The sequence below is a fragment of the Carcharhinus amblyrhynchos genome, chromosome 12, assembly GCF_965287045.1.
Source record: "Carcharhinus amblyrhynchos chromosome 12, sCarAmb.v2.hapA, whole genome shotgun sequence".
Classification (NCBI taxonomy): Eukaryota; Metazoa; Chordata; class Chondrichthyes; order Carcharhiniformes; family Carcharhinidae; genus Carcharhinus; species Carcharhinus amblyrhynchos.
The window spans coordinates 42,147,116-42,170,727 of record NC_137335.1 but is presented as its reverse complement, the minus strand read 5'-3'; the positions used below and the strand labels follow the sequence as shown (position 1 = coordinate 42,170,727).

The 23,612-nt window shown below is 44.2% G+C and overlaps 1 protein-coding gene across 10 annotated transcripts in view; it reads left to right on the top strand.

Moving 5' to 3' along the window:
- LOC145350939 (echinoderm microtubule-associated protein-like 6) overlaps window positions 1–23,612 on the top strand; it is a 394,618-nt gene that overhangs the window by 164,972 nt on the left and 206,034 nt on the right. For 9 of the 10 annotated variants that reach the window (XR_013888268.1, XM_080200441.1, XM_080200439.1 and 6 more), the window contains 3 exons: window positions 9,544–9,650; window positions 14,413–14,531; window positions 23,211–23,397. Coding sequence is in view for 9 of the 10 variants with exons in the window: in XM_080200441.1 (XP_080056567.1) it covers window positions 9,544–9,650; window positions 14,413–14,531; window positions 23,211–23,397 (413 nt within the window). In the remaining variant the exon portion in view is untranslated. The remainder of the gene's footprint in view (window positions 1–9,543; window positions 9,651–14,412; window positions 14,532–23,210; window positions 23,398–23,612) is intronic. The other variant, XM_080200440.1, reaches the window with a different exon arrangement.

The window sequence follows — 23,612 nt, the reverse complement described above, 5'->3', positions numbered from 1 at the left end:
CCCATACCATCCTGACATGAAATTATATTATGTTCCATCACTGTCACTGGGTCATAATCCTGGAATTCCCTTCCTAATAGCACTATGGGTGCACCTACACCGCATGGATTGCAGCGATTCAAGAAGGTGGTTCATCATTATTTTTTCAAGAGCAATCAGGGATGGGCAATAAATGCTGGCCTAGCCAACAACACCCACATTCCATGAACGAATAAATAATACATTTCAGTTTTGCAACATAGGCCAGAACCTTTCTAAGGCAGCAGAGGTCCCAGCACCAGGGCCAAAAGTGGAAGGCTGGATCCAGAGTAACATTTTGCTTGGGGTAGCCAATTAAGTGGCTGCAGTTAAGCTGCCACTTAATAAAGCTCCTGACCCTGTCGGAGGTGGGCAGCATGTAGCCTCAGCAGCCACTTGCAGTTGCTTTTGATGGAGCTGTACCTGCCTGATGAGGATGTATCAATGGCTTTGCACTCTTGAAGACAATTAATTGAGGTCTGGGTACTTGGGGTGGGGATGGGAGTTGGTGGGTAGGCAGACAGACCCCAGAGAGATACAGTGGGTCTCCGGTAGAACCACAGGCTTGATGATGGGCATTCCTACAGGGCCCCACCAAGGGCCAAAGAATGTCCACAAAGAAGGCAATCATCCCCTGAAGCCCGGTGAAAGTCTGCCAGTTTTTACTGGACTGTATCACCACATAGCAGAATGCCTTTTGATGTTTGCGAAATACAGAGGTAGGAAGTGGCCTTAACGTGCCCTCTTAAGTAGCTCAGCTGGACTGTGGATGGGTGGCTTTTCTTCCATTTGTCCTGCCTCTGTCAAAATGCCATGCAGTGAGAAGATGTTGCGCATGCCACCTGACTCCTATCTGAGCCACTTTTCCAAACTTTCCATCTTGTAGCCTGTCCTCCGAGATTTGGTAAAATTCAGCCCAAATGGTCACGGGAGCATTAACAGAGATATTGTATTCAAGAGTAGGGAATTTATGCTGAACCTTTATAAAGCTCTGTTTAGGCTACAAATAGAATATTGTGTCCATTGAAACATAGAACAGTACAGGCCCTTAGGCCCGCAATGTTGTGTCGAGCTTTGTCCAGTTCTGATTGCCACACTTTTGAAAGGATGTGAAGGCCCTTGAAATATTGTAGAGGAAATTTACCAAAATGTTTTGAGTACAGTCTGTTCCCTTGCTCTTATCTAAATCTCTCAGAAGGCAAATGGAATTTTGTCCTTCATTGCTAGAGAGATGGAGTTTAAAAACAGCGAAATTATGTTGCAGCTGGATAAAGTGCTGGTGAGGCCACACCTGGAGTACTGTGTACAGTTTTGGTCTCCCTACTTGAGAAAGGATGTACTGGCACTGGAGGGGGTGCCGAGGAGATTCACTAGGTTGATTCCGGAGTTGAGAGGGCTGGCTCATAAGGAGAGACTGAGTAGACTGGGACTATACTCATGGAATTCTGAAGAATGAGGGGAGATCTTATAGAAACATATAAGATTATGAAGGGAATAGATAAGGTAGAAGCAGGGAAGTTTTTTCCGCTGGCGGGTGAAACTAGGGGGCATAGCCTCAAAATAAGGGGAAGCAGATTTAGGACTGAATTGAGGAGAAAATTCTTCACACAAAGGGTTGTGAATCTATGGAATTTCCTGCCCACTGAAGCAGTTGAGGCTACCTCATTGAATGTTTTTAAGGCATGGATAGATGAATTTTTGAATAGTAAAGGAATTAAGGGTTATGGTGAGCAGGCGGGTAAGTGGAGCTGAGTTCATAAAAAGATCAGCCATGATCTTATTGAATGGCGGAGCAAGCTCGAGGGACCTGCTCCTAGTTCTTATGTTCTTGTGTTCTCAAGTGCCTATCCAATTTTCTTTCAAAATTATTGATTACATCCGCTTCAACCATTCATATTGGCAGTGCATTCCATGTTGTTACCATTTGCTATATAAAAGTGTTCTTTTTCCCACCATCCTGTATCTCTTGTCCAAAACCTTAAATCTGTGTGTCCTAATTCTTGTGCCATCAGTTAAGAGGAAGAACTTTTTTGTCTGCTTTATCTAAACCGGTCATAAGAGAAAGTACAAAGTTTGAGATCACTTTCTGTTATTGCTTTAATTTCCTTGGAATCAATATTGTGTGCAAATCAGATTCTGTATACTGCATAATATAGTCACTATCATCCTAGTGAAGCCTGTGAAGGCAAATGCTCTTAGGTATTTCCAAGTCTCTGTTCCTGAATCATATGGGTTCTTTTGGGTGAGAACATTCTGTATCTGATGTATCCAAACTTGTCTTCATCACTTCTTTCATCATGCTACTTCTCTCTAAACTCAGAGACACTGAATATACAATTATTTTCCATATTTAACTTATGATATTCAAAACAGCAGTAGCAACTTCGTTGACCACTTGCTGAAGTAATTTGCCCTTTACATCCTTTTTATATGGATATGTTGATTGCACAATGCCTGCCTTAGCTTGAAGAATTGGAAAATGTACAATGAAACATTGAGATGTAATTTGTGAGATCAAGAATTCAAATGAAATTCTTGTACATTTTGTGGATGTACTTCAGAGTCGATAATTGGCTAGCTGACAAGAAATGTACATTCTATGAAAATGAGTGAGAAGCATTACCAATTAATATTGCTGCCTTGAAAGAAAGAACAAGACATTTCTAAAATTAATAGATGGATGCAAGTCATCAACTGATTGTTTTACAAAGAGAAATGCATGTATGAAGAAATTGTTAGGGGTCCTCAAAGGGTTGCCTCATCATGTAATGCATTGTGTGGAATATGGAGGTATTTAATCGAATGGTTTGAAAATTTTGGTTGTATGTTTTACTTCTGTTTTTATTTAAAGAGAGAGAAAGGAATTGGTTAATTGTGTGGAGGTAGTGGGCAATAAATGGGGCTTAATTTAAGTCCATAAAAAGACATGACTAAAATTAGTTAATGGGGGTTAAGAATTGTATGCCTATAATGTGTAACTCTAAATAAATATAGAAGTGAGTAAAATTCTCACCTTCATCAACTAGCTTCCTGGAATAGAACATTCAGGGTGTCCCAAGCCTACTCCAGCCAATATCATACTTCTGATGTGTAGTCACTATTGTAATATAGGACAAACAGCAGCCACTTGGCACTCAGCAAGATCCCACAAAGCGCAATACAATGATTGCCAACTATTCTGTTTTCAAACATCAATTGGAGGATAAATATTGCCCAGGACACTGGGGATAACTCACCTGCTGTTTCTTGAAATAGTACCATACACTCTTTTATATCAACCTGAGAGACTCAGTTTAATGTCTCATCCAGAAGAAAGCAGATTTATGTCCTGAAGTGAGATGTGAACGCACGATCTTTTGCCTTAGATGTGAGAGTGCTGTTAACTGAACCAAAGCCTTCATCATACAAACATGCAAGCACTTAATTTACTCATCCAAAATTTCTTTATCAACAGTGGCTAACCAGACATTAATACATCGTACTAGTGCCAACGTTTTGTGTCAATGTTGAATTTGGAAGACTCCAATATGAGAGACCTTGTAGCTTATCATGATTCTGTCCTCACCAGGCAGTCAAACCTGTATGTACTCCATTAATAAGATAGTAGTCCCCAGTTCAGAACAGCAATAAATCATCTCCACCATTCCTAAGATGCGATACAAAAATGTAACAGGATTCACAGCAAAAATAGTATTTTATTGCAGGAAAGTTGAAAAAGTATGCACTTATGGTAAGTTCATGATCATGCACTTGATGGAGGGAGTACTAGTTGGAAATAAGTTTGAATTGGGGGAGAGCGGATTTTAGTAAAATAAAGCAGGATCTGCCCTAGGTAGGTTGGGAACATCTGCAGAAGAACAGTGGTGGGCTTTGAAAAAGGAAATGGGGAGGATACAGGCCCAACATGTTCTCTCTAGGGTGAAAGGAAGGAGTAACAAGCCCAGAGAACCCTGGATGATCAGAAATATTCATTCTCAAGTGATGAGAATGAAAAGGAAGACTTTTAGCAGGGTCAAGGGAAGCAAATCAGTGGAGGCATTAGTGGAGTACAGAAAGTGCGGGGTGGAAGTTTAGAAAACAATTAGGAGAGCAAAGAGGGGATATGAGAAAGCTCTGGGCTGGTAAAAGTAGGGAAAATCTTAAGATAGTCTATAAGTATATCAATGGAAAGAGAATAACCAGGGAAAGAGGAGGATCCATTCGGGCCCACTGGACCATCTATGGGAAGAACCAGAGGACATTGGTAGAGTGTTGAATGAATACTTCACATCTGTCTTCACCCAAGAGAATGAGGATGAAGGCATGGAACTCAGAGAGAGACTGCAATGTTCTTGAGCAAATTGATACAGGTAGTGACACGGGTATTGAAGGTGTTGGCAGGTTTAAAAGTGGACAAATCTCTATGTCCACATTAATTGTGTCCCAGGCTTGTGGGAGGCAAGAGAGGAGATTGTTGGGGCTCTGACCCAAATTTTAAATTTTTCTCTGGCCACTGGGGAGGTGCCAGAGGACTGGAGAACAGCTATTGTGGAATATTTAAGTTATGAAGAGAGATTAGATAGACTTGGATTTTATTTTGTTGGAGCTGAGAAGATTGAGGGGCACCCTGATCAAGTTATACATGATTGTGAGGAGCAAGGACAAGATGGATATAGAGCAGTTGTTCTCCTTGATTGAAGGGCTAGTCACGAGAAGACACAAGTTCAATTTGAGGGGCAAGAGACTTAGGAGGGATATGAGGGAAGTCTTTTTTACCAAAACAGTGGTGATGGTCTGAAACGCGCTGGCTGGAACAGTGCTGAAGGCCTCACATCCTTCAAAAAGTACCTGGATAAGCACTTGGCGCGTCATATCATTCAAGGCTATGGACCAAGTGCTGGTTAATGAGATTAGGTAGGTAGGTTAGATGCTTCTCACATTTTGATGCAGATGCAGTGGGTCAAAGGGCCTCTTCTGCACTGTGTAATTCAGTTAACCTTTATAAATATAAAAATATTTCAAATGTTTTATGAATGCAAATCCTTTACTTTTTAAATCTCATAACATTGAAAATCTGAGTTGCATAGATATATTTGATTAAGTTCAGGCATCAAAAAAGTTCCTCATCAATATATTACAAAGTGCTTTGTAGAGGGCATTGTTGTTGAAAGTTAATTATGGAAACAAGATTATGGACAGGATTTTTCAGATGGTGGGTTCCTGCTCTGCCACCCAAAGAGTTGTGAAGTTTGGTATTCTGCCAATCACAGCAGCTCTACAGCCATTTACTCTCCATGGAATGATAATTATCTGGAGTCAGGACTCACTCGTGCAGAAGTCTGGCTACAGAGGGCCAGAGCCCTGTTGTTCCAGCAGCACCAGTGGCAGCGATGGTTAGAACTGGGAAGTACAAGCAGTCCTTAGATTCTAAGTCCCGAGTCCATGATCAGGTAAAATTGTGGGATTCTCGTGGAAGGAAGGTATGGCCTGGATGGAGGCTGGTATGAAGGGAATGTTGAGCTCTTGACGGTGAAGAGGTGTTTCGGGGGTGGGGGGAGTTGAGGCCAACCAATGGGATAGGGGGAACGGGGGAGACCTCAGGAGGTGAGTGTTAGGAAAACAAAAGTAGTTCTAAGGGATTTGTATTTGTATTTATTTGTATCTGTATTTATAAATAAGATCCAGGGTGAGATTTTACCGCCTTGCTCATCCCGAAACCATAAAATCCAGCCCATGGTCAACGGACCTTTCGATTGTCCGCCACTCACCTATTCTGATTCCCTTGTTGGGTGGATCAGTAAAATTCTGGCTGTAGTTTTAAGTGGATTTAATTTAATGCTTTTGTGCCTGGAATAATAAAAAAAATACAACTGGATTGATGCAGGGCAAAGATGTTTATATGTATGGAGATTGGTTTCAATTCCCTCTGTGATTCTATTGTGCTTAGAGAGGGTTATGGTATGAAGAATAAATATTGCTAGCAGGAGCTGCTTAGCAACTAGAAGGCCTTGTAAGGATAATAAAAACTTTTAAGCTTTAGTTTTAGCTAGATATATCGAAGTTTGAGACAGGACACTGAGGAGTGAACTCCTCTCAGCTCTGAACAAAGAACAACACAGCATGGGAAATAGGCCCTTCGGCCCAACGAGTCCGCGCTGCCATTTCAACATTGTGAGTCCCCTCTCCACCCATGACCCTTGTCTATGCTTATGGCACTCCACATTGGAAACCAGATTGAGGGGAGACTAATTTAGGGACAGTTTTTTACACCAATCAGCCTAAAAGCACATCTTTGGGATGTGGGAGGAAACCGGAGCACCCGGAGGAAACCCACGCAAGCACGGGGAGAATATGCAAACTCCCACAGGCACTGGTCCAAATCCATGTATCTGCACAGCAAACAGTGATAGTCGCTGAGCTGTCGTGTTTCCCAGCATCTGGTCCAGTTTAAGCATACACTAACGATGTGAAGCACTAGGCTACTCTCGAAACATCCAAGAGCAGCCCTCGCACGACCCACCGCGTGTATGCCCCTTGTTGGACAACAAGGCGGACCGGAGCACCTGTGGATTAAAAGAGAAAAACATCAATAATACGCACATCTTATGCAAACATTCAAGGGAATCCCCAGAAGCTCAGAAGAAAATATGTTGGAAGGTCCATAGGAATCAGTTGATTCCCAGGGACGCCTCAAGGCTCCTGATCCTATTTAAAACAGTCTCCTATATCCCTCCATCTCCATCCCGCTCATGTGCCTATCTAAGTATCTCTTAAACAACTCCAGCGTGCCTGCCTCCACCACCTTGCTTGGCAGAGCATTCCATACCCCCACAACCCTCTGTGTGAAAAACCTCCCTCTAACATCCGAATTATACCTTGCCCCCCCTCACCCTAAGCCCGTGGCCCCGCGTAATGTGTGTTTCCAATCTAGGAAAAAGCTTACCACTGTTTACTCTATCTATACCCTTCATAATCTTATATACCTCTATTAGATCTCCCCTCAGTCGCCGTCTTTCTACGGAAATCAGCCCCAATTTGCCCAATATTTCCACATTACCCAGTCCCTCCATACCAGGCAGCATCCTGGTAAACCTCCTGTGCACTCTCTCCAGGGTCTCCACGTCTTTCCGGTAGTAAGGCGACCAGAACTGGACGCAGTACTCCAAATGCAGCCTAACCAACGTTCTATACAACTGCAACATTAGATGCCAGCTCTTGTACTCTATACCCTTTCCTATAAAGGCTAACATACCATAAGCTTTCTTCACAACCTTCTCCACCTGTACTGCCACCTTCAGAGACTTGTGCACTTGCACCCCCAGGTCCCTCTGTGTTTCTAAACTCTTAATAGGCCTACCCTTTATCATATAACTCCCCCCTACATTATTTCTCCCAAAATGCATCACCTCACATTTATCAGGATTAAATTCCATCTGCCATTTATCTGCCCAATATACCAGCCTATCTATATCCTGTTGTATTGCCTGACACTGCTCCTCAGTGTCTGTCAGTCCAGCCATCTTAGTGTCATCTGCAAACTTGCTGATCACACCACGTACTCCCTCTTCCAAGTCATTTATGTATATTACAAATAGAAGAGGTCCCAGTACTGAGCCCTGAGGCACACCACTAGTGACAGATCTCCAGCTAGAAAACGACCCTTCCACTACTACTCTCTGTCTCCTGTTATCAAGCCAGTTATCAATCCATCTAGATACCTGTCCTTGTATTCCATGAGCCTTAACCTTTTCAACCAACTTACCATGAGGGACTTTGTCAAACGCCTTACTAAAATCCATATAGATGACATCAACGGCTCATCCTTTGTCAACCATTTTTGTCACCTCCTCAAAGAATTCTACCAGATTCGTAAGGCAAGACTTCTCTTTAACAAAGCCATGCTGCGTATACCTAATCAGATCGCAATGCTCTAAATGCGTGTACATCCTATCCCTAAGAATCCTCTCCAACAACTTCCCTACCACTGACGTCAAACTCACCGGCCTGTAATTACTAGGGTTATCCCTACTATCCTTTTTAAACAACGGTACCACGTTCGCTATCCTCCAGTCCTCTGGGACCTCACCTGTGTCCAAAGAAGAGACAAAGATTTGCATCAGAGGCCCAGCAATTTCATCTCTTGCCTCCCTAAGCAGCCTAGGATAAATGCCATCAGGCCCCGGAGATTTATCAGTTTTAATGTTACTGAAAAGCCCTAACACTTCCTCCCTCGTAATGGATATTTCCTTCAACTGGTCTACAGCTCCCTCCAAGACAGTACCGGACATCAAGCCCTTCTCCTTTGTGAATACTGACACAAAGTATTCATTCAGGATCTCCCCCATTCCCTCGGACTCTTAAGCACAGTTCCCCTCCTCTGTCCCTAAGAGGACCGATTTTTCCCCTAACCACCCTTTTGTTCCTGACACAGGAGTAAAATGCCTTTGGATTTACCTTAATTCTGTCTGCCAAAGCCATCTCATGCCCCATTTTTGCTCTTCTAACTCCCCGTTTGAGGTCCCTCCTACTCTCTCTGTATTCCTCCAATGCTGGACAGGATAAGGGAGCTGCAAAGATGCAGCCTTCTTAAGGAACAAGATACAATCCAGATAACCAAAGAATAACAGAAAAAATGTTTAAGATGACTGAAGTTGAGTGAATAGAGGCCAATATATTGTTCAGAAGAATTCAAAGAAGAGTAAACAAAGTGTTCTGAGTTAAAGAAAGAATTGCAGTAATCAGATTTAAAGCTGTACAGTAGCTTTCAAAGGTAAATCAAATATCTGATGCAATTTTAATACAGTGTGTGAATTGAGAGTTAAACGAATTGTGAATAGTTGCACAACTGTCAAGACAAAGAAATCCTAAAGAGGTTGGTGTAAAATCCTGTACAGGATTCGCTGTTAAAAGTGGAGCAGAGGCTTTGTTTAAAAAATGTAATTTAGAAATCCTGGTCTGGATTTTGGAAGGTGGGTGGGCTGCGCCAGGCTTCATCCACCCTATGTAACATTGTGGACAGATTGTGGGTGCAGAAGGACAATGAGAAGACCACCTGGGAAATGATACCCCTCTGCTGCTTGCATGGGACCTTCTGTGTATTAATATTTTAGCAGTAGTTCCAAGATCTTAATATTTGCGTATTTGGAATCATAAATCTTCCAGATCTCTTCAAAACCTTCTGGTAAGAAATGGTTAGAATCAGCCTGAGTTTTTGCGCCATGCTATTTGCTTCCCCTATTGCACAGCTCTTCTTGTGTTGCTTCTGAGATAGATTGACAATGATTTGAAAGTTTTTTTTTGTTAATTTGCTCAGTTGTGTAATTATTTGAAGCCTATTTAGTTTTAAACAAAAGAAAAAGGAAAATTAGGCCTTATGACCCCTTTGAACCTGCTCTGTCTTCAATGAGATTATGGCTGACCTGATCTTGATCTTAACTCTATTTACTTGAACATATGTTTTGTCTGATAATGGAAAATAACTAATTAAAAGATTTTTAAACACAACACATTGTTTTAATGTATTATGATTTACTTTGTTTTGGACAGAATGTTATGCTGATTCAAACAGTGATGAATCTGATTCAGATTTGTCAGATGTGGCAGAGCTGGATTCTGACGTTGAACAAGAAGTCCAAATCAATTATGATCGTCAGGTTAGTAAATTCAGTGGTAGCACTGATGCATATTAGTATTAATGTTTTGAATTAAAATTTAATCTTTTCAAAATTATTGTAGACAGATATTTTAATAATTTTCTTTCATGGACCTATAATCCTTTGTGAAATGAGTCTTACAATTAACGCTTGCCTTGAAAAATTGAACATACTTCCTTGATTTTACACTTTACTTTTGTGAGATGGGTATGAAATGCTAACAAAGCATGAGTTCTCCTTATGGCCCACTGTCACTTCGTCTCTGACTATCAGTCAGGACAGTGTGGAAGAACATAAGAACATAAGAAATAGGAGCAGGAGTAGGCCATCTAGCCCTTCGAGTCTGCCCCGCCATTCAACAAGAACATGGCTGATCTGAAGTGGCTCAGTTCCACTTTCCCGCTTTCTCCCCATAACCCTTAATCCCCTTGCCTACCAAAAAGCTATCTACCCGCGTCTTAAATATGTTTAGCGAGGTAGCCCCCACCACTTCAACGGGCAGAGAATTCCAGAGATTCACCACCCTTTGAGTGAAGAAGTTCCTCCTCAACTCTGTTCTAAACTGCCCCCCCTTATCTTGAGGCTGTGCCCTCTAGTCCTGCTGTCCTTTCTGAGCGGGAAGAACCTCTCCACCTCTACCCTATCCATCCCTTTCATCATCTTATATGTCTCAATGAGATCTCCCCTCATTCTTCTAAACTCTAACGAGTACAAGCCCAGTCTATTCAGCCTCTCCTCATAGCTCAGCCCCCTCAACTCCGGTATCAGCCTGGTGAACTTCCTCTGCACTCCCTCCAAGGCCAAAATATCCTTGCGCATGTGTGGCGACCAAAACTGCACACAGTACTCCAGCTGCGGTCTCACCAGTGCCCTGTACAGTTGCAGCAAGACCTCCCTACTTTAATGTTCAATCCCCCTCGCTATGAAGGCCAGCATCCCATTTGCCTTCCTGACCACCTGCTGCACCTGTAGGCTGGGTTTTTGCGACTCATGCACAAGGACCCCCAGGTCCCTCTGCACTGTAGCATACTGCAGCTTTTCACCCTGTAAGTAGTAGTCCTTCCTACCATTATTCCTACCAAAGTGGATAACCTCACACTTGCCAACATTGTATTCCATCTGCCAGGTCCTTGCCCACTTGCTCAGCCTATCTAGATCCCTCTGCAGACTTTCCACACCCTCCGCACAATTTGCTGTTCCACCAATCTTGGTGTCATCAGCAAATTTCAACACCTTACACTCGGCTCCCTCCTCCAGATCATCTATATAAATGATAAATAGCTGAGGCCCCAGCACCGATCCCTGGGGCACTCCACTAGTCACCAACCGCCAATCTAAATAGCACCCATTGACCCCCACTCTCTGCCTCCTATTTGACAGCCAATCCCCTATCCACGCTAACACCCTACCCCCAACTCCATGCCCCCTAACCTTCTGTAACAACCTTTTGTGCGGCACCTTATCAAACGCCTTCTGAAAATCAAGAAACACCACATCCACCGGTTCCCCTCTATCCACCGCACTAGACACATCCTCATAGAATTCCAATAAATTCATCAGACACAACTTCCCCTTAACGAAAGCTAACCATTTTCCAATTAGCTTTGAACCAACAAGTTGCACTGGGATGCAGATGAAATGTCTACAATACACCAGTGGACTATAATGGAAAGCCCATTCTCATACTGGTAAGAACAGGCTGACTGTGGACATGCTGTGCATTCTGCCTGCCGGTTCGCTTTCTGTTCCTTTCATGTTTGGCTTAGTGAGCTAAATATTTTTATCAGGTTATCAAGTAGGATTGTATGTGGATCATAAAATATAGCATTTCCAGAAAATCTTATAATTTCAGTGTCCTCCTTGATTTGGGGCCAAGAAGGGGAATTGACTGAGTTGAGTGGGAAGAGGATTGATGAAGCAGGAGAAATGTTTCAGATAAATGAGCTTGCTGGGGACAGAAAAGCAACAGATCAAAAGCGATAGAGATGCAATGATCTGGATATCAATGGGAACAGGTTATGTAGGTTAGGGTGGCAAAGATTTGAACAGGATGCCTGGAAGTACAGACTTCTTGACATACTGTGAAGTATTAACATGTGTTTTACTACTTAACAGATTCCCTGTCAAAAGAGCAAAAATGTAGGCAAATGTTTGAGAAGTGCAAGACGATAATAGTGGGGGATTTAATGTTCTTTGTTCTTTGTAATATTAACAAATATGGAATTAATAAGAAAGGTACAGAGGGAACAGAATTCTTAAAATGTATCCAAGAGAATTTTTTTACCTAGCGCATGCCAAGCCCAACGGAGGATGGGTGCAGTACTTCTGAACTTAGTTTTAGAGAATGAAGGAAAGAAGCTGGGCAGGTAGGGGTTGCGAAGCTGTAATCATAATCCATTTAAATTTAGGAAAAGGATAAAGATAGACCAGGAATAAAAATTTTTGACTGGGGAAGAGCTAATTCTATTTATTCAAGATGTGATTTAGCTAAAGATTGGAAACAAAGCTTTTGCAGAGATTTGGGTCCTATAAACTCAAGTATATGGCTGCTAGTGCTGTAAAAAAAGGATCATATATGCTTCATTTGACACTCTTATGAAAGAACTCTAGAACCAGTACACTGTATATTTCTCAGGAGGCCTGGGTCAGAGTCCAGGTGAGAAATGTGGAGTTGCAGGGTAGGGTAAGTAAATAGGAGCAGATTGGCAATTTGATGGTGATTGCCACTCCACTGAAGATTCAGCCTATAGAATATATGATTTGGAAAGTTATGCTGGGACTTTATAAAATACTAGTAAGACCATAGCTGGACTTCTGATCACCACACTATTGATTGCACCAGAGAGGGCACAAAGGAGATTTTAGAGGATGCTGCCTAGACTGGAGAATTTTCGTTATAAAGAAAGAGAAGATAGTTTATGATTGTTTTCTTTGGAAACAGTGAGGCTGAGGGGAGATCTAACTAATTTAACTGTATAACATTCTGGACTCATATTTACAGGCCACCTTAAGTGGGAAAACAGGTGGGTGAATGCTTAAGTAATTATGATATACCATCAGTCCCTTACCTGCTATCGGTCAGTCCACCCCTGACCAACCATGAGTTTATGCGATGGAGAAGGCATTTAGGTGGACGGTCTGCTTGTGGCTCAATTGAAGTTTGTAAGTGGGTAATTAATGCTTAGTGGCAGCAGAAGAGGCCGTCACTCAACATGCACACTGGGAGTTTAACTCTGTGGGCTGCAAGCCATTTAAAGCCTCATAATTGCGGGACATTCCAAAGCAGGCAATTTAACAATTTTGATGACATGTGACTGTTGTAACGTAATGTGGCAACCAATTTATTCAAAACAAAATCCCACAAAACAGCAAAGAGATGCATGACTAGATGATCTGTTTAAATGAAACTGCATGAGAATTAAATATGAAGCGTGATTTTGGGCAAACTCCCAACTCCTCTTAAACAGTGACATGGGATGTCCACCTGAGAGAGCAGACAGGGCTTCAGTTTAAAATTTCATTGGAAAGATGACACTGACTTCCTCAGGACTGTACAAAGTGCCAGCCTGGATCATATGTACAAATCTCTGGAATGGAATCACAATCTTCTGACTTGGGGATGAGAGTACTAACACTGAGCCAAGGCTGGCAAAATGACCAAAAATGATGCACCCTTCAGATGTATTTGTTTGCAACTCAGATGGAATGCTGCAGAAGAAAGACAGATTAAATTGGAATCTGGATATGATAGATCTCAAACTTACCTTGGGATTCTTGTCTGACTTTCACCTGCTGCAAACAAATCTACCAATGCAGAAGGGGATAGGGATCCCATATGCTATTGGTAGCTCCTATATCACTCTTGTGTATTGGAGACATGATATGTGGGACAGACTTAGCTAAAAATGAACAGAGCTTTTTTATTGATGTGTAATCTCTTCCGTGGTTGCTTCTTCTCTCTTTCTCACACTACATACCTAAAATTCCAATGCATAAATTAATACAGCAGAATTGTACTGAGTCAATGGATATAACTACAAATACATAACAGTCTTGATCTTTAATAGGCTGGCACAGCATTGGCAACAGGTCTGTTTGGTGAAAGCAGTTGTACCTATCCCCATAACCCCATGTATTTATCCCACTAATCCCCTAACATATACATTTGGAACACTAAGAGACAATTTAGCACGGCCAAGCCACCTAATATGCTCATCTTTGAACTGTGAGAGGAAACTGGAGCACCAGGAGGAAACCCATGCAGTCACGGGAGAATATGTAAACACCTCACAGTTACCCAAGGCTGGAATCAAACCCGAGTCCCAGGCGCTGTGAGGTAGCAATGCTAACTACTGTCTGGGACAGGTTCTCAAAGAACCTCCCAACCCCACTGGAAATTTTATGTAGTTGTTTTGCGAAGATGGCCACTGAGTGTGTATATAATTTTTCAGGGATTGGGAAGGAGGCATACTAAGTGTACCTTCCTTGTTTCACTAAGTCTTCAACATCAGTTCCTGCAAGCTCTTGAAGTTTTGAAATGGTCAGACACTGGCAACCACATGAACAAAAATCCATGTCTGTGGCACTTTTTTCTTTTAAGATTTTCATAGTTGTTAAAACTCCTCTGACCTGAGCAATCCCAGCATAAATGTCAGGTTGCTATCTTTTAGAATTTCAGCCTCCAAAAAATGTTAGTACTTCATACAAATTTATTTTGAAAAATTTTGTACAGTGCGACTGTAATATTTGTTTTAACATTTAGGTTTACAAAGAAGATCTACCTCAGCTCAAACAGCAAAGCAAAGAGAAAAAACAAGCAGCAGCTTCTCTAAAAAGAGAAAAAGCCCCTGAAGGAAGTCTGAAACTACAATTTGTCCATGGGTACTTTTATAAAAGCTTTCCTTCTATATTTATTTTTTGATTCATTTTGTAATTATATTCCTTTACCATGCACTTGGAGCAAATAATACATATCATACAGCCAACCAGTGCATTTTTAAAATTTATTCTTGAGATGCAAGCATTGGTGGCAAGGCCAGAATTTATTGCCCAACCCTAACTGCCCTTGAGAAGGTAGTGATGAGCTGCTACAGGAAACCAATGCAGCAACACTATAATTAGTTTATTTGGACTGAAAATCCTATACAAATCAAGGTTTCCTGTAATAGAGTTGAACTACATGAACATCACTATAATCAATCATATCCTTTGGCCTCATAAGATTTTTTTCTCCTTTGAAGCTAAACTTCAATCTCTACCCATATCCTGTAAACAGACTCTTTTCTCTAAAGACAGCATCAGGCATTGCAAAGGATAAGCACATTAAGGTACATTTTTCAATCTGCACCACTAGTGACAATGGTGTAGCATAAATGGTGGGCGAAATTGGGATAAGGGAGTTCTGGGATTGCATTATCAGTCCCATCAACTTCATTTGAACATTGTAAGGATTTGAATTTCTTGCTACTTGTGTTCGTCTTATTATTTGTTCTTTGTTCAGTTTCATCTTTTGATTTTATTCATTTTCCTAAAATCAAGATGATCTCAGTATATACAAAATTTTGTGAAATATAATAAAAATATTGGGTGGAATTTTACAACCTCATCACGCCCATTTTATGGTGGGAAAAAGTTGTAAAATTCGGCGTGATGCGACTACTGGGAATGGTGCCCATTTTTGTGCCCATTCCCATTTTACCTAGAAAAGTTATTGGCTCAATCAGGACCCTGCCCAAAACAGGCAAAATGTCAATTTGCATATTTTTGCATTAATCACAATGTCATTAGCAAGCTTCACTCCCAATCGTTCCAGCTCACCTTCCTTAATGACCTCATTCGCTACAGCTGAAATCGGTCAGGAAAACACCAAGAATAAAAGTTGGTTTCAGGTGTTGGTGCAGTGAGGGTGAGCGAGGAGGTAAGTCTCTGCTTTCAAATTGCTCTGTGCTGCTCAGGAGAGGTTGTTTCGTGCCATGTTGTGTTTCGGGTTGAGGGGGCCTGCAAGTGTGATTGAAGGGTGGGAGAGGATGGGGTGTCAGGCTGCTGTTGCTCACGGGAGTCCAACTTCAGACTTGGCGTGGACCCTGGTCTGAGTGCTGACCTTGGGTCTTAGTGCTAACTCTGGGTCCTAGTCCTGGCAGCAATTGCTGGCGGAGGATGAGCTGGAAGGTCTCTGAAGTGGCAATGCTGCAGCCTCAGGACTTGTCAAGCAGCACTGTCTGGGGCCACTACGGCATGGGTTGTGGGTGTGTGTTTGTGAGTGAGGGGGGCCGTGTTGTCATTCTGGGAATCTGTGGGGGGAATGGGGGGAGTATGTGTTGCTGGAGGATTGTGAACAAGACTAAAGAATAGCACAGCACAGGAAACAGGCCCTTTGGCCCTACAAGCCCGCGCCACCCATTTTAGCACACTCAGTGAGTGCCTTGTTCAAGTCTTTTGTCGCTCGTCGACATTTTTGTCTACCTCTAGTGGCACTCCACAATAAAGGGGGTGGAAATTTAGGGAATTATGTACGCCAGATTAAGGGAGATCGAATTCAGGGACAATTTATTGATGCCAACCAGCCTAAAAAGCACATTTTTGGGATGTGGGAGGAAACCGGAGCACCCGGAAAAAACCCACACAAGCATGGGGAGAATGTGCAAACTCTCACAGACATTGATCCAAGCTGGAGATTCGACCCCGGTCCCTGTAACTGTACAGCAGACAGTGATAGTCACTGAGCTGACGTGTTGTCCGTCAGTTGGCCCAGATTAAGCGTACACTAACGGACGTGAAGCACTAGGCAACTCTCGAAGCAACATCCAAGAGCAACCCTTGTATGCACCTTGTTGGCCAATAAGGCGGACCGAATCACCTGTGGATGTAAAAAGAGACATCAATAAACATAAATAGACATACAACAGGCTATACAGACAGTGATGGGAGATCATAGAACATAGAACACTACAGCACAAACAGGCCCTTCGGCCCACAAGTTGCGCCGATCACATCAATACCTACCAATCCATAGACCTATCTATAACCCCCAATCCCATTAAATCCCATATACTCATCCAGAAGTCTTTTAAAAGACCCCAGCAAGTTTGCCTCCACCACCACTGACGGCAGCCGATTCCATTCACTCACCACCCTCTGAGTGAAAAACTTACCCCTTACATCACCTCTGTACTTGCTTCCCTGCACCTTAAATCTGTGTCCTCTCGTAGTGACCATTTCAACCCGGGGAAATAGCCTCTGAGAATCAAGATCCCCAATAGCTCCAACATAAGTGACAAGGCGAGCCTTAAAATTTGCTGGACGACTAATAGGAATCTGTAAATTCCCAGGAATGCCCTGAGGCTCTTGATCTTCAACTAGAACATTCTTTTGTATCCCTCCATTTCCAGTCTGCTCATGTGCCTATCCAGGTAAGTCTTAAACAACCCTAGCGTGTCTGCCTCCACTACCCTACTTGACAGTGCATTCCAGGCCCCCACCACCCTTCTGTGTAAAAAATGTCCCTCTGACATCTGAGTTATACCTCGCCCCTCTCACCTTGAGCCCGTGACCCCTCATAATCATCGCCTCCGACCTGGGAAAAAGCTTCCCACTGTTCACCCTAATGTGATGGGAATATGGGAAGTGTATGCTGTTGGAGGGGGGCGGTAATGTGCGCAGTATGTGTTGCTGGGCTGGCGGCGAGCAGAGTTCTTTAACCGCTCCATCTGTCTCTCCTCTTCCCCAATCACTCGTTCCACCCCCTACCCCTCAGATTGATGAGATGGCTTTTGCAGAGCAATGAATTGATTTTGCTGTTCTTTTGGTTGCTGCTGGAGCTGAGGATGAGGAGTAGGAGCAGGAGGATGAATTGCAGGCAGAGGTGGTCCAGGCCTTATCTCTCACAGGAGTAGAGGAGGACAGCCACCGGAGGCAGGACTTGTCTGGCATTTGCCCCGAGGGGGGACAGGAAAAGGAGGGAGTGGAGACCCCAGCAGTTCTGCATGCTAGTGTTCTTTTTACCAACTATCAGACATCACAAACCACCGACAGCTCCGGCCTCAAAAGGACACAGAGTGACACCTGTACCATTTGTTGCAGGACCTGGCACCTCAGGGCACAGGGGGCCATCCACCCTTATTGGCTGTGAAAGTGATGGCTGCTTAAAACTTCTACTCCATCGATCCTTCCAGACCCCTAATGGAAACCTCTGTGGCATTGCCCAATCATCTGTCCACACGCTTGTGAAGGTGGTCTCGGATGCCATGTATGACCAGGCTGGCCACTATATTAAATTTGATCTGGACCAGCGGGAAGCCCGGGCTGCAGGATTTGCGGCAATTGTGAGGATGCCAAATATGCAGAGGACTAAAGACTGCACCCATGTCACCCTCAAGACCCCACTGAAGAATCCAGGAAGATTCGTGAACAGAAAATACTTCCATTCAATAAATGTGCAGTTGGTGTGTGACCATCAGCAGAACATCATGCATGTCTGCGCCATGCAGCATGCCAGACAGTTTTATATTGAGGAGCTTTGATACCCCAGAGGTCTTTGAGGAGGAGCCCAGGGTGCAGGGATGATTCATGGGGGACATGGGATACCCGTTTTGACTCGGCTGATGATGCCTGTGCGGAGGCACGAGATGAGGTGGAGATCAGATATAATGAAGTCCAAGTTGCCACCCGTTCAATATGGAGCGGTGCATCGGGCTCTTCAAAATGTGGTTCAGGTGCCTGCTCTGGAAGGGCCCTCTAATATAGGCTTCTGCTATCATCTCGCATTGTGATTGTATACTGTGCCTTACACAATCTGGTGCAACAGCAAAGAGACATTTTGGAGGTGGAGTACATGGAGGCCAACTAGCTGGGCATCACTGGGGACGAGGCTGCCCAGCAGGAGGAGAAGGAGGAAGACAGTGAAAAGCAACACACCCAGATGCTGGAGGGCTGCAAAGAAGGCCCTGATCACCACAAGCGTTGGTTACTAGGGGCCTGTGTTGCTGCATGCAGGTTCCATCCCCCCCCCCCCCCCCCCCCCCTGTGCGGTCCTAAAATCTCATTTACAACATTTTAACACCAACGTGGTGAGCCTGGGTATGCTATTTTAGTGAGTTTTTGTGGCAGGTAGGAGAGTAATGATGATTCACTATGTGCCATTGTCATTATGTCTTGGTACTAGTCTGACTCCTGCCTGAGCTCTACATGCATGCTGGCGCCTAGGCCTACATCTGTGTTGTGGGTACGGGAGCACTAAACACGCAGGACCCCAAGGCAGGTGGGGGAACGAATCTCTCCTGGGTTTTGGGGATGCCATGGCAGGTGCTGTAAGTGGCTGCCAATGCATGCCACCTGCTTGCAGCCAGTGAATGATTTTCACAGTGGCAGTGCTCTGCCTTCCCCACTTACTCCAATGTGCAGGGTCTCCCCGGTGACCATGGGGGTAAATACATTCCCGTTACAGGCTAATCAGAGACAAATTACTCACTGGTGTGGGGTGAAATAACATTTATTGGTGGAGGTGGCCAGCTGCCTACCACACCCAGTGGCCTGTGATGCCCTCGTCAATCATCCTGTGGATGGACAGATCTAGAAGGCCCGAGCCGGCTCCCAGATGTCAGGGAGATATCCATGACATCCCTTGCTTCCGCAACTCCTGAGATTCCCGGTGTCAGGAAGGGGGAAATCAGAAGGTGTAGCCACAGCTGCAATCACTTGGGTGGAAGGCACCAGTATGGGTCCGAACCCTGTCTCCTCCCTCGGGGTTCCTGTGGTCCCCTAGTCAATCTATAGGATGGCGGTGCTTCTGCAGTGAGCTCCAGAAGCTGTGGTGTCACCTAGTCCTACCAGTCCTGGAGGATAACCTGTGTTCTTGCCATGATGGCCAAGCCCTCTATTATGGCCCTCTGAGTCAGGGGCTACCTGTCATCAATGGCCGTCTGAGTCAGGGGCTACCAGCAAGTGCCTTCTGAGACTGGACCACAGTCTACAGTTCCTTAGCCATAACCCTCTGTGAGTGTGCCACATTCTCAAAGGCTGCTGCCATAGCACACTGTAAGTTGGCGCTATCCTGCTGGATTTCCTGCAAGGTCTGTTACTTCTCAGCCATGACCCTCTGTGAGTGGACCACATTCTCAAGGGCTGTAGCCACAGCCTGCAGTGTCACTGCACTGTCCCACTGGGTCTCCCGCAAGCTCTCGAGCCTCTCAGCCATGGGCTGCAGAATCTTGAGAAGTCTGTTGAGGCCCTCAGCATGTGACTTGGCCATCGCTTGGATCCTGCCATTCATGTTGAGGATTTTCTGCCCCAGCCTTTCCACCGTGGATGCCACCCTTGCAGTGTTGGCCTGGGAGCCACACAAGACAGGCAATAGCTGGTCCGTCTGAAAGCTTTGGATTCCTCCCAACCTGGCTCTGATGCTGCATCTCTAGCAGCAGAGGGAGAAGTGATTGCAGAGATCCAGCACATACTCTGGGGCCAGCTGAGTCCTTGCCTCTGGCAGGCCCCTGTGTGCCAAAGGCTCAGACGTTCCCTCCTCTACCCAATGTACATCAGCAGATGTGTCGTGCGCATCAGAGAGGCTTCACCACTAACTTGACCCACTGATGTGAGAGTCTCTGGGATGGTGAACTGTGAGGTGGAATATGCCACAAAACTGGTGCCAGCCTCCGAGGTCCTTTCATCTGCTTCCTCTGACGAGTATTCTGAGTTGTCACGGGGAGGATAGGTGGGAGCAGCATTGGAGGCCGTGATGCCAGATAGCCCAAGCACGTTGGAGTCCCTTCCTGCAATTCAGGATACAAGGTTAAGTGCAAGGGAAAGAGAGGAATCTGGGCTGCATTGCAACTTATCTGAGATATCTCCAATGAGCGGAGGATTGGCAGATGCTCAATTTTCTGCTCCAGCCCGACCATGCTGTCACTAATGATTAGCATTCCCTCCTCTCCCACAAACTCCAGGTGCCTGCTCCTCAAAAGGGGTGAGGACCTGAATCTCAGGCATATTACCCCCTGCCTTCACCCTTTCCCAGAGATTATGGACATTCTTCTCCTGTGGGGACAGGAGGGACCATGTAAAAATCTGATGGCACGAGGCCTGGAGGGTATCAGAGGGCAGCCCTCAGTGGGCAAGAGTTTTGATACCGCAGAGAGGAAGCAGAGAGGTGCTTGGGGGTCAGGGGCTGGAAACATACAGGATGCTGGAGGTGGCGGGATCTGGGGATTATTTAGGAGGAAGATGCTAGATGAGGTTAAACACTCAGCTTTGCTGCCCGGATTAGGTCATTCAGTTTTTTTGCGACACGGATTCCTGGTTTTCCTAGCGAGTGCTCTGGCATTAACACATGCTGCCACCGCCTCCCAGGCTGCATTTCCATCCCTTTGCCTAGGACTGCATCCTGATGCGGGAAGAAGATGTGTCACCTTTCTTCCACTGCTTCAGCAACCTAGCCAAATCTGCAACCAAAAATCTGGGAGCTGTCTTTCTGAAGGTCATTTCCTTCTGCACTGCCTATCTGTCTGTCTATCCTTGAGATTTCTATGGAGCTTTCCTTTGTTAGAGCAGATCAACTGCAGGCTGCTTGGGTGAGTCATGCACCCATTAGAGCATTCCAGCAAGTTTAATGTAGTTTGCCTTGTTATCATGGAGAGGAAGCCAAATCAGCACTTGCAGGTGATGAAGCATGCCTCTGTGATGATCGGGGGCAGGGGAGGGAGAAGGTCATGACACTCAGCCATTTAGGCTGGAGGGTGACGAGGGGTCCATGTGGAAGGAGTCCAGGGTGGAGTAAGGGGGTCTTTGGGGGGTGGGGGGTGTTCTCTGATGTCCGCGGGGTGGAAGAGGTTGCTGCATCTGGATCAGGGGTATTCTGTCAGAAGCAGGAGAGCAGCTTTTTTTTTAGCTCTTTCTGTGTGTGTGCAGTTTGTTGCTCCGATCTGAGCTACAGGCTGTCTGGTGAGTTGAGGCCTGCCTTAACTTGGCTAGAAATGGTCTTGCCCATATTTTCAAAGATTCAATGCATAAGACTGGCCGTGAAAACTCATCCAGAAATCAGACCACCAACTCTCCCATTTTCACACTAGCTGGACGCTTAATAAAACATCTCGTAAAATTCCGCCCATTGTGTTGAACCTGTAGTATGACATAACTTTCATTTTTGTAAAACATATTGTATAAAAATCTATCTTCATTTCAATGGATTCTCTGGATGAAGGACTTTTTTTTTGCAGTTATGTCTCTCCACTTCTGCCAAGCAGCCTAGACATGCCTTAACATAGGGAAGGATATCCCCTTTTCCCGCAGTTCTACCAAAATTTTTTAAAACATATCAGAAATCAGAGCCGACATCCTCTTAATTCCAAGCATAACTTCTGTGGCATAAGACAGCAATTCACATGAATTGTTTTGAAATAGCAATTGAAATGTTATTTCTCTTTCAGTTTGTCAGCAACTGCTTGTTCACTCTGAGGTCCTGCCACTTCAATACTAAAACCAGAAAATTACCCGTAGTATATTGTTGAGTGAAAACAGAATAATAAACCCGAGTACTTCAAAACTGCATTTGTATTTTTTTTGCATTGAACTCTATTGGTCAAGTAATAGGTACATATTTAACATAGTTCCTTTTCTTATGTGTGGGAGTCAACAAAGTGCCTGGTGTGTAATTTTACCCTTCATGCACACACATTGGGGAAATTGAATGCCATTTCCTACAAGTTTCCATTTATACCTGAATTTCCAATATGCATTTCTATTGGGCAAAGTTGTGTGCTGGACAAAGCCAGCACTTGCAGGTGATGAAGCATGGCTCTGTGATGATCGGGGGCAGGGGAGGGAGAAGATCATGTCACTCAGCCATTGGGCCAGGGGGTGACGAGGGGGCCCTGTGGATGGGGTCCTGGGTGAAGTAATGGGGTCTTTTGGGGGGGATGTTTCTCCAATGTCCGCGGGGTGGAAGGGGTTGCTGTATCTGGCTCAGGGGTATTCTGTCAGAAGCAAGAGAGCAGCTTTTATTTTTAGCTCTTTCTGCATGTGCGCAGTTTGTTGCTCCAATCTGAGCTACAGGCTGTCTGGTGAGAGACCCCAGGCCAGAATTGAACCCAGGTCCCTGGTGCTGTGAGGCAGCAGTGCTAATCACTGTGCCACAGAAACTTTTTCAAATGGCAGTGAATTGGTATCCAGAGGATACCAGAGATAATTTAAGTTAATTGGTGAAAGAAGCAAAAGGTGAGGAGAAATATTTTAACGTGCCAAGCCAATATAACCTGGATTAAGAACTTCCCAAAATGGTGTGGAAACAGAAACAATAGTAGCTTTCAATGGGAATTGGATAAATACTTGAAAGAAAAAATGGAGGAGTGCGGTGAAAGAGCAGGTAATTCGGATTAATTATATAACTCTTCCAAAGAAATGGCACAGGTATAATGGGCCCAATGACGACTTCCTGTGCCTTATGTTTCTAAAATAACAAGTGGCAGCCTAAGCCATCTAAACACTTAATCAGATGGAGAGCTGTCATAATTACATATTTATAAAATATACTTAAAATTGTTATGTTATATAATCCTATTTTGTATTTTTAAGGTACAGAGGATATGATTGTCGAAATAATCTCTTCTATACCCAAGCTGCTGAAGTGGTCTACCATGTTGCTGCCGTTGGTATTGTTTATAATCGACAACATCATTCACAGAGATTCTATCTTGGACATGATGATGATATCCTCTGTCTAGCCATTCACCCAATAAAGGACTATGTGGCTACTGGGCAGGTATTCATAAATTATCAAGCCTGAATTGAATTTAGCTATTAAGCTATCAGCTATTTTGTATTTGAAATATATATACCTTGTTAAGGAGGCATTCTACACAGCTTCTTGGAACTTCAATGTATTTTTCCACTGGACGATGCTATTCAAGTTAAAGTCTGGAATTTTCCATATGGTGAAACGCAAATCTCGCTGTGGTCTGCAGAGTGACCAAGCAA